Source organism: Eptatretus burgeri, chromosome 14 (assembly GCF_056783735.1).
Source record: "Eptatretus burgeri isolate ZD-2024b chromosome 14, Ebu_testis_v1, whole genome shotgun sequence".
Classification (NCBI taxonomy): domain Eukaryota; kingdom Metazoa; phylum Chordata; class Myxini; order Myxiniformes; family Myxinidae; genus Eptatretus; species Eptatretus burgeri.
Genome location: NC_140974.1, coordinates 73,259,301 through 73,271,203, shown reverse-complemented (window position 1 = coordinate 73,271,203; position 11,903 = coordinate 73,259,301). Strand labels below are relative to the sequence as shown.

The 11,903-nt window shown below is 40.7% G+C and overlaps 1 protein-coding gene across 4 annotated transcripts in view; it reads right to left on the bottom strand.

Annotated features, from left to right (window-relative positions):
• Positions 1 to 3,518: 3,518 nt before the first annotated feature.
• The window catches only part of LOC147013616 (glycine N-methyltransferase-like), a 29,879-nt gene continuing 21,494 nt past the window's right edge, over positions 3,519 to 11,903 (bottom strand). For 3 of the 4 annotated variants that reach the window (XM_085855563.1, XM_085855564.1, XM_085855562.1), the window contains exons 4-8: positions 11,515 to 11,628; positions 8,332 to 8,468; positions 7,880 to 7,995; positions 6,840 to 7,047; positions 3,519 to 4,107 (exon numbers count right to left, since the gene is read on the bottom strand). In XM_085855563.1, coding sequence (XP_085711689.1) covers positions 6,867 to 7,047; positions 7,880 to 7,995; positions 8,332 to 8,468; positions 11,515 to 11,628 — 548 coding nt within the window. In that variant the 3' untranslated portion in view covers positions 3,519 to 4,107; positions 6,840 to 6,866. The remainder of the gene's footprint in view (positions 4,108 to 6,839; positions 7,048 to 7,879; positions 7,996 to 8,331; positions 8,469 to 11,514; positions 11,629 to 11,903) is intronic. The other variant, XM_085855565.1, reaches the window with a different exon arrangement.

Genomic DNA, 11,903 nt, shown 5'->3' with positions numbered 1-11,903 from the left:
CTTGGCACATAGATAACGAATGATGGCTTACATATTGTTATGTTTGTGAAGTAGATGAAGGGATTTCATAGGAAAGATAGGGTTGTATAGAGTTGTTTGGTCCGTGGACGTGTAGGAGACATCTTGATGTAATTCAGTAGGGAGACTGTTAGCTTAAGTGTTACTTGTCACCACACGGGGGGGGGGGGGGGTGGTGCTGGGTTAAGTAGGGATCAAGGATAACTTCCCCAGTATGTAATTGCCCCCGTGACTTTTCCCTATGTCTTGATAACTAAAACCACGATAACAAACAAGCAAAAGGTCCCGAGGGGGCAGAGGCCTTGCCTTCCGGGTTTTGTGCGAGTAGGCCAGGCCATGGAGGCGGAGGTTTGATGGGCATGACGTGAGATACATGAAGAGGAAGAGGGTGTGGGAAGAGCAGATCAGACAGGAAGTTTGCGGAGTAATAACCAAAGGACGCTTGCGGTTGAGAGAGGATGTTAGTCAGAGGACACGGAGGATCTCGCTTTTGCTCTCGGCGCGGCGAAGGCTGCATGATTCTCGTGTTCGTGTGGTGTGAATTGGCTTGCGTGCTGAGCGGGACGTTAGCCGTTCACGGTTCGGCTGAGCCGTGAAGTGTGTACGTTTCTGAGGAGGGAAGGAGAGCATGCCTCGTGGCCTCATCACAAGGCCTCAGAAATCGTCTCGTCGTGTGGGCCATCGTTGTGACCTGACCGGGTGCAAGAGAGGAACGGTCGGAATATTAGCTCGTGAGATGAAGCTACATAGTGGTCTCTGAACCTTGGTGTCAATTATCGCTCATGAATTGCCTGATGTACGTTCTTCCTGCGATGAGGGTGGCTTGGCACCATTTTGTTGGGCGCATCAATCCAAAGCTCCCTCAAGACCATCTCTGGCACACAGTTAAGTGCCAGGACAAAGGAGGAATTTTCCTTTGGTTCATTTTCCCCTTGTCTGTATGGAGGCACCTCAATTATATTGAGATTACCTCACGTTTTTCTTTCCTTATTATTATTTGAATTAGTTATTATTATTTAGTTAATTCAATTTGCTTGTGTCCGTGTATTTGTGCCGTCCTGGTGCAGCGCTCTACTGTTTTCCCGCGCGCGCGTTATTCTCCGAGAGTCTCAGCTGTAGGCCTCTAAGGGAGAGGTTTGGCCATCCGTCCAGGTAGGGGTCAAACCCTGTGGACACGACAATATGGCCATCATTTTTTTTGAGACCAGATCCAAGATGGCCGACTGGCGGTCATTTTGTTTTTACTTAAGTGTCCCCAACCATTTCTCAGACACGCAAGGTCCGATTTTGGTCAAACTTGGCACAAGCACAGTACACGATGGCATACACGTGCGACTCACTTCATTTTACGATCTTATCAAAGATGGTCAACTGGTAGACTGGCGGCCATTTTAGTTGTACATAAAATGGGATAGCCCCGTAACTCCATCCAGTAAAATTACTAAAACGGGGGCTATGGCATTTTATTTGTTACTTGTAGTGAAAAATTCCTGTCGTTATGGGTTCACCATTTTGACTTTTGGGCTGAGTCACCTTCACACTGTCGAGCCTGGATTCAAATATCAGCCCAGTTATAAACTGTCACCCTGGAATTGCACAGGTGTCAAGGTGTGCGCCGGAAGGACGCACCTACATTTTAACATACGAGACCTCTTCATTTATTTCTTAATTTTTTTTTGAAGTAATCTTTAACTTATAGAGTGAGCAGGTTCTTTTTGTTCGTTGTGCATATTCACATCTTCATTTGTAATAAACACTTTTCAAACAGGTATTAAGACTTGCACTTATTTTACTGCCTGAAAAATATTTATCTTGCATGTCGACAACATTTCTCCACTTCCGAGTAACCACCTCCACTCATTCATTCCTCTTTTTCACACTTGTGGAACCAATTTTCACATCTCTCCAATCTCATCCTTCCCTCCAAGTGTTCATGACAGCTGCTCACTACCATCTCAGATCATTCCTCATCCAAAACCATGATCTTTTCTACTCCCATTAAACACCCCACCTCCCCCCATCTCCTTAGAAATTTCCAGTTTTTCCCACATGACAGCTTGCTTCTGTATCCATCTTGTCCATGCCATGTGTCCTCCCTTACCCCTCTTTCCTCCCCCCGCATGTCAAGCGAAAAGCAGGGTTAAGAAATTGCTTCATGTCAGTCTGTCTGTCTACAAACATCAGCTTTTGATCAAGGAAAGTCTGGTGTTGGCTTCGTGGTTCGGGTGGTTGGCTTGGGATCTCAGAGTTCTGAGTTTGAGCCCCGTTGGTAGCTGAATTAACACCAGGTGGGGTTAATTCAGCCTGTCATCCTTCTGAGGTCGGCGAAATGAGTACCAGTGTAATGATAGTACAGGGGGCACAACATCAGCGGCACAGTTGTGCCCCAACAAAATAATAGCTACCCCAGCAGCCAAGCTTCCACATGCAAGAAGATGAAGATGAAGATGATCAAGGAACAATTTATTAACATTGAATGTTATATTTTAAACATGAATCGGAAGACAAGTCTGCCATTTTACCGTACTTTGGCTCTGAATTCCTCCAGACTACCTGCGCAGAGAGGAGTTTGATAATGTTTTTTACTGCGTCTGCCTGTCTGGCAGTCAAACAAGATTGAAAATCATTCCAAACAGGAAACTTCCTGTTTTTAAGGACGTCATAAAGGACAAACAAGGGGCATGAAGAACCAATATAACATGTTAGATAAGGTGGTGTAAAAGATGTTGAATCAATGGCAGCACACTTCTGAAATTTATTTTTTTCCTCCAAGCTTTACATCTTTATTTTATTTCAATTGAATTATATACTTGAACACAGAACACAATGTCCTCGTTGCTCAAGCCAGCGTGACGTAAGGTGTTCTAAAAACTCTGGTTTGTCCAAGTCTCCCTCTAGTTTATCTCTCAACCAAGCTGTTGGTGTTTTCTCCGCATTTCTACTTTTCCTATTGTTCTGTTGCCTCCTGATCCATTCAGTGGTCCAGCTCTTCCGCAGCCTTGACTGTATACAATATATATATATATATATATATATATATATATATATATATATATATATATATATATATATTTTATTGTCTGTGTCCAGTTCAGTAATATTAAATCTCCCTTTGTAAAAATTCATCTTTTTCAGCACCTCTTCTTCCAGATTTGTCTTCCAAACGAGGTTACCTGGCTCACAGAAACAACTTATGAAATATAGCGCTACTAGTGAGGTACCTGTGCTATACGCATGGGAGGGAGCTCAAAAGCAAACGCACAATGCGGAAACGGCGGCAAATTCCAAACCATTAACTCAAATTCCACATTCAGGGTGACACGCTCAATCAAACAAACATCAAGCATGGGCAGTCAGTTTGTGAAGGACTTGGACAAAAAAAAAATTTAAAAACCCTTACCGCAGCTGACCCCGACAGAAGTAAGGTGGACGTCAATGGTGAAACTGCAACCTCCCAATCCGCGAATGTCACGGGTGGAAACCCTCACATAATTTCCTCATTCCGCTTGAAACTCGATCTTTATTTTCATTACAAACAGCATCATTCTAATCACCAATTGATACGACGAAATACAAACACTCGTGAGGTAAACAAATATGGATACGTTATACAAAACACGCGTGAGGTAAATGAATACAGACGCCGTTGTCACGCGGCACCCAAAAACAGACGAATCTGCTGCAGAGAAATGGCGGATACAAAACGCTTCGTATGCATCGAAAATTAAAATAATAATTGTGTTGAGAAATTGATAAAACCTCACACCAACCGAAGGACATCCGCTGGGATTCAAAAACGTTCCACAGAAGGTTTGACGCGGTTAGCTCCAAAATTGAGAAAGTAGTTCGGGGACGGACAGACAGACAGACAGACACAGACACCTGCTTTACAACATAGAAACACCAGTTTGGCCCCATCTTTCAATGGTGAAGAATCACTGAAAAAAATGAAAATCTTTAAAAAAAAATTTCTCGTATCCGGATCCGGATTTGGATCTTCATCAACATCGAATCAGTTGGTCCTCGAGACACACACACAACCTCTCCATCAAGTTTCGTCCGAATCCATCCATAACCTTTTGAGATAACCTGTTCACAGACACACAGACAGTCAGGCAGGGGTGAATACGGAACCTCTCCGTCCACCTTTTGTGGAGGAGCTCATAATTAAACGAACAAGTTTCCATTTTTGTGGAGTATTCATGAGATTCCTTTTTGTAATCAACATTAAAAACTTAATTTAGTTTTGGCCAAAAACTTCACATTTCACAGGAGATGGTTCTGATGGTTTTTTTTTGTTTGTTTTTTAATCTTTGTTGTAATCATTCATTTTGGGACAGGTAAAACCACAAGTCACATGACGGTATTCAAAATAAATGGTTCCACGGTAACATTTTAGAATACAGAGTTTCAAAAAAAAAAAAAAAGTGGACGATTTGAGCAGCCTGATATTCTATTCTGTCCTTTCTAATACTCCATCGTTCTCTCTCGCAGGTTACGGTAGTGTTGGTGGTATGCCATTTTTACGAAGTAGTCAGTAGGACACAATACGTCAACTACGGTGTTCACAGTGGAACAAAAGGTGAAAATCGTGACTTTGTGGTTTGAGACAAAATCCTACGTGTAGATGCGCTGACGATACTGTCTGTATTACAATGTTCACACCTGTAATGGACCTTCCAATGGGAGCATTCAACAGTTTGTGGAGCACTACCAAGCACATGGAAGTGTGAAAAATGAAAATAAAAGGCAACAGTAGCTTCCCACCAAGTGTTACCAAAGACCAAGAGAACATTGCTCTGGTGAGAGATTCTGCTATGGAAAGTCCGAAGAAATCCCACCGTCGGTGTTCCTGAGAACTGGCGATCTCAGCCTCAAATGTGTGGTGCATTCTCACTTCTGAACTCGAGCTCTAATACAACATCATATCTGGAGGGCATAAACTAACTCGGAATGACATGACAAGCCGAGTAACAATGTACGATTGGTTCAGTGACCGAATGGAAAGGTACCCACATTGTATCGACTCCTTATGGTTCAGTGATGAAGCACTCTTCCATTTCAATGGGGCTATCAACAATCACAACAACACCTTCTGGGGTGCTGTGCCTCCTCAGGTGGTGTCTGAGATGTCTCTCAAAGGTCCCAAGTCCACTTGCTTCTGTGCACTGAATGCCAGATGGGGTATGCCGAGACTGTATTGGTTTGAGGACATCAATGGTAAGCCGATGGCAGTCAACGGCGAGTGGTACCGAGGGGTCTTATGCCGATTTGACGCTGATCTTGCTCAACTACTATCTCCAAACCAACTTCGACTTGCATGGTTCATGCAGGACGGTGCTCCGCCGTACACTGCAGATGAAACCATTGACTTGCTCCACCAGCTGTTTGAAAATTGTGTCATCAGTCTGGGCACGGCGCATGAGTGGGTACCCCACAGCCCAGATTTGAATCCATTGGATTTTCCCTCTTGGAGTGCTGCCAAAGACCAAGTTTACACTAACAAACCTCAAACCTTGGCTATCCTGAAGCAGGAGGGGAAGGACTACTGTCAGGCTACCACTCCAGCCACTTGCAAACAAGTTGTGAAGAATTTTGGAGTCAGGATCAAAGACTACTTGAACACAGGCGGAGCACACATTGAAAATGTCAATTACAAGCAATATAATAACGAGTGATTTGAAAATGGCATGGTGTATGCTTTCCAACAATGCATCACTGAACTTGCTACCTTTTGTAATTTTTCTCCAATAAAACGTTCAAATAGTCCACTTTTTTTGAAACAATCTGTGCAGCAAGTGAAAGTATTCTCAAGATGTACTTCAAGAGACATATTTCAGAGAAATGATCAGGGATCACGTTTCTCTCCATTTACACAAAATGAATTTACTTCCAAGTCAAGTCATTTAAAAGCTTGTCACGAACACAATGCAGGCCCAAAACTGGACGTTTCAAGAACAAAACCGTCTCAAAAACGGAACTTTTTGGCCGAAGTGCAAAACGTCACGTTTGGTGCAAACCCAACTAAACACAACACATTACCCAAAGAACACCATCCCTACTGCGAAGCATGGTGGTGGCAACATCATGTTATGGGGATGTTTATCATCAGCAAGGACTGGGGCGCTTGTCAGGATATAAGGGAAAATGGATGGAGCAAAATACAGAAAAATCCGAGAGGAAAACCTGCTGCCCTCTGCACGAAAGCTGAAATTTGGATGGAAGTTCACTTTTCAGCACAACAACGACCCGAAGCACACAGCCAAAGCTACACTGGAGGGGCTGAGGAACCAAAAGATAAATGTCCTTGAGTGGTCCTGTCAGAGCCCCGATCTAATTCCAATTGGAAATCTGTGGCATGACTTGAAGATTGCCGTCCATCAATGCTCCCCATGGAACTTCACTGAGATTAAACAGTTTTGTATAGAAGAATGGGTAAATATTGCCCAATCAAGGTGTGCAAAGTTGGTGGAGACCTATCTCAGACTCACACCTGTAATTGCTGTAAAATGTGCTTCCACCAAGAATTAACCAAGTGCTGGACACTTATCAAACTAAGATATTCCAGTTTTGTATTTTTAATTAATTTTCTGAAATTTGTATAATTTGTTTTTCATTTGGCAGTTGTGGGTTACGGTGTGTAAATAAAGGTGGAAAAAGTCTGATTTAACGCAATTTAATTCCAGGTTATAAGGCAACAAAAGGTGAGAATTTTGAAATGGGGTGTAGACTTTCTATAAGCACTGTACATACGATGGTATATCTGGTGCTCCCATACGAGATGCATCGATTAACATGAGTAGATTACAAAATATTCTTACTTTGACGTCACTTGTGAACGTTTACTCTCATGGGTGAGATACAGCACGCTGAATGATGTGGAGAAACACCACAGGGTCGTTCGTTTGACCAAGGATGTGCGGTCTGAAATCTCCATAAACAGTGTGCGCTGCACTTTCTCCAAACACTTCTGAAGTAAGTTCGTTGAATTCATCGAGCAGAACAGGTGAAAGAGAAACGGAAAATGTTCTGTGATCGAAAAAAAAAAATAAAAATAAAAAAAAAAGCAAATTTTGATGTGCAGTACAACTACAATCAAATAAAAATCCTTAACTGCTGCACTGCAACAAGCCAGCATTCCGAAGGACGGTTTGACCTTGGAGTGCGAACATCAACATCAAGCTCCACCTGGAAACTTTAGGCAGAGGTCAGGGTTCAGGGACGGAAGAGCGAGATGAAGAAAGGTTGAGAAGCCACTGCATTGGCAGTAGGGCAGACAAAATGTACATATTATATATATATATATATATATATATATATATATATATATATATATATATATATATATATATATATATATAAATATATATATATAAAATCAGTCAGCCATGTTTTAGGTCCTACTCTCCTAGTAAGACGTATCCAATCCAAAACTATTGGGACCATACTCTGTACAGAGCATTGGTGCTGCCTAAACAGTCTCCTGGATGGGTCGTCACACCAACACACGATAATCGAATGGCTCAATCATCCCAGCAAGCTGGTACCCATTTTGCTGACCTCGGAAGGATGACAATCAACCCCATCTGGTATCCATTCAACAGCAAGCGGGATTTGAACTCAGGACCCAACGATTCCAAGCCTGACATATCCATATACATACATCTAGTATTTAAAAAAAAAAAAAAATGTGTGTGTGATAGGAAGTCGAATTTAAAACATGGCAGAATAAAAATATTTACATCAAGGAGGAAGTTGTCACTTAAACAACAATAATGTACTCCAAAGTCCATGCTGAAAACAAGGTTCACCCATTGCTTCGTTTGAGCAGGACAGCTGTAATTGTAACTGGGTTTGGTACCTTTCACTTTTCATTTCTTTTGTGTCCTCATTGTTGATTATATAGTCCAAGATGATGGTTTTCGCAACACCTTTCTCGTAGATGATGGACTGTTCAAGGCGCTGAGTGAGTCTGTTCTGTGGAACAAACAAGCAACATCGTGTGCTGCTTATCATCATAAGTGTACAAGTGATTATTCTCATGATTAAAGACTTTGGGCAGAAATGAACAGCAAACGGGAAGAAGTTTCAATTATGAAAAAAATACAACGAAGGAGATTGTGACGGGACAGTGGAATCGTTAAATTCTGTATTTAATTAATGTTTGGTTTTCCCATTCTGATGTTGCTGTTTTTTTGTTGTTGCTGGGGGGGGGGGGGGGGTTGGAGGATTAAAATCATTAGTCCAAGACTACCCATGAGGTTAACTCCACACATGAAGATTAGCCTGAATAGATGGTACATCTCTACCTACCGTATACTCGGTAGACAATTCCGTTTTGCCTGTTTTCAGAATACTGTCAAAGTTTCTGTGATCACAAATGACGATCCCTCCTGGTTTTACCATCAAATACAAGTTCTGCAATGCCAGCTTGAATTCACTGAAATCACCTGCACGAATGCACAGAAAAAGAAAAAAATAAAATAAAATCACACAAACAACTCCCACCAGAAACATTAATTTTACAAAAAGACCATACCATCAAGGTGAAGTAGTGTTTGTCATCCCTTGTCGACATTTTGTCTTTCAAATTTCATAAACCATACCCCGTACATTTTGGAGAAGAAAAAAAAAAAGTGTCCCAGAAAACTCGTGACGGTCCTACAAACTATTTGTCAGCGAAATAGGGAAAGTGAAAGTGAAGGTGAGGTGAGAAGCAATACACCCCGGATGGCATGGCAACACTAGTCTTGGGTCGACATGCCATGGATGGTCATATGCACATTGCCAATGTTAGCTTTTCGACAGAGACAGTTGGCCTTGTGGATACTGACAACTTTCGGCCAATGTGAGGTGTTTAGTCGGCAGATGATGTACCTACATTGGGAAGGGGAGTGGGGGTAATATTGAACTAGCCCCCAACATGAAAGGGGGACGAGTTCAACATTGCCATCATTTTCAATCACAAAAACCTGCCAAGTTATCAAAATTTATGTTGGCCGTACAGAATGAGCACTGTTGGGGCCAACATACATAGCTGTTCTATCTGAGATGTGGTAGAGGAATGTACCAAAATTGTACAAAGTATACTGAATAACTATATATATATATATATATATATATATATATATATATATATATATATATATATATATATATACACACATACATATATATATATATATATATATATATATATATATATACACATACATACATACATACATACGAGATATCGATTAAATTATCTCTAGTATACACTCACACTTAAGCACACGTGAGGAAGAATAAGTGCCGTATGTTGAAATCTTCTCTTCTCTTATGTCGTGCATTTAAAGCCCGTCATGAAAATATAATAAGATAGAAAACAAAAAAATATATTTCTAGGAAATAGCGTGGCCTCCATGCAGTAACACATCAAATTAGATACAGTATGTGCGATCACAAAGCGAATGCCAAGGGTAAGGCAGGGGTGCCAAGGATCACCCATGATTCAATGATGGCCATTTTGTTTTCAGACCACCATTGGACCTTGGCTTTCAACATTTTGGGAAAGAGTGTAAATTAACAAAATGTGTCTCCATCTAAAGACTATCCATAAAAATCATCATGAAAATCAGAGGAAAATTATTCAACTTATGATCAAAAAGGTGTTTTTTGTTAAGTCACAATCCGAAAAAAGTAGGTCAAGGTCACGAATCAAATATCAGGTGCACAACTTCAGTGCAGGCACACAATTATGATGCAAGAACATTTTGGAAGGCCAAGCGGTCATTGAGATTCCGCATTGCCAAAATTGAGCGATGACAAAAAAAAAAAAACACGAGTTTTTTTTTCAAACCATTTGACCTTGAACCAGGAGTGGTATGATGTAAATGAGGTGTAAATGCGGCTTGCTCCAAGCTATCCAGTGAGGGCAATTTCATTCTGACCGGACAAACTTTCATCGATTTTTGGTGAAAAATTAAAATGTCGATAATTGGGTCATGGCCTTAAAATTAGGTCAACCCTGCATACATTATATTCCCATTGTTGATGCAAAATTTAATTCTGAAAGTCACAGCTGGCTCTGAGATACAGCTCAGACATGGGCAGAAAAACCTCCAAGGGGTGTGAGAAACTTTGTGGTACCATACTCCTAGGAGTCCCGTTGGTCGTGTTCCCGGTGACCCAGATGATGGTGTGTATCTGCGCCGCAACGACATGCTGCTCAGCTAAGCATCCACTGAAGTGCCTCAAGGGCCCTTCACAGAGAGAGACATGTAATCCAAGGCATTGAGTTTAGTTTGTGCAAAAAAAATTAAAAATAGTCCAGTCGTTTTGGAGATGCTGGACTTGAGACTTGTTCCCATTGTTGGTGCCATGAAAAAAAAGCAGAATGTGGAGAGACGCAATGTTCACGTGGCCGATGTGGTCATGGTTTCTGACACAAATTCTGTTAGAGGAAAGTGGAACATCAGGAGAGTTTATAAGGTGCATCCTGGTCCCGATGAGAAAAATCAGGAATGTCAAAGTAAGGATGATGTCAACTGAGTACCGGTGACCAATCACAAAGATTGCCATTATATAATCCAGCGGAAGGTTACAAGGACAAGCTAAATGGATGAAGTGGAGGCTCTCATTGGGGGGGGGGGTAGGATGTTTCGCAGAGCAAAATTAAATTTAGATGATGTTTCGAAACCATAATTTTTTTTACATGATACACTGTAGTACAGCCAAAGAACTGAGTTTCATAAACGAAAAGTGACACTTTACGGTCAAATTATTGACATTGGGCATCGAACAAGTGTGTGGGACATCGTATTAGGAATGATTGATATGGGCGATTAGACTTGTTGAAGTTATGATGGTTAAGATACACATATCAGAGCATAATTTTGATAGGACAAGGTTGACAAAATGATGCCATTTTAAATGCATCTTTTTTTGTATTTTTCAGATTGAATAAACATGACATACAGTTTAAAAGCAGGACTGAGGAACCGTTTATGGTTTCACCTATCCAGAAATAATTAATCCAAGAAGGCCACTAAGGCTTTGGACCAGTTAGCCTCTTTTGAGATGTACAAGATCTCACGACTGACAACTTAGAAGTTAAGCTTATTGGTTATAGTGGTCTCCCTAAAAATAAAAATAAAAATAAATAATAAAAGTCAAAAATATGGCAGAATATTCAGAAAAATAAAGTTTTTTGAAATAAATAAATAAAACCTATGTCCGAGGAGTTTGGCATTTTCATATGAAATAGGTAAAGCCTAGAAACGAACAAAACCCATTAGATTTAAACACAGTGGGTTAGAAAGGTTCTTCTTCTTCCGTTTTGATGGACATATCCAAATATTGAAGCGGCTTCACCACTTGAAAACCCAAGAAAGAAGAATAGGCTTAAAATATAGATAATAATAATAATAATAATAATAATAATAATAATAATAATAATAATAAAAACCCGTCGGAACTTTTGGCTTCCATCTTGGCAGCCAAATAATTTCATACCTTGAGAGTTCGGGAGGTGAGGAATTGCATTTCCAAGACAAATAACTGCATCAAATCCATCTCCTGGTTTCTTCAAATCTTTTGCCAAAGTCATCCAGTTCGCTTTTTCAACATCTGGTAAGGTTTCCCAATCAATAAGGTTATTAATTATGGTCACCATTGTATCTCTGATGCTCAAATTCGCATAAAAATTGACAAGACTTTTCAAGCCAAGAACTTTTCACGGTCATACGTCTCTCATATGAATCAGTAGATATATCATAGTGTGCCACGTCTTTGACTTCTATTGGCTCGAAATGAATGTGACAATATCGTTCGACTCAATATATAAAAGCTATCTGACATTGAAGAGCAGCTTGCATTTGGGAAAATAAATATTCACCAAATGT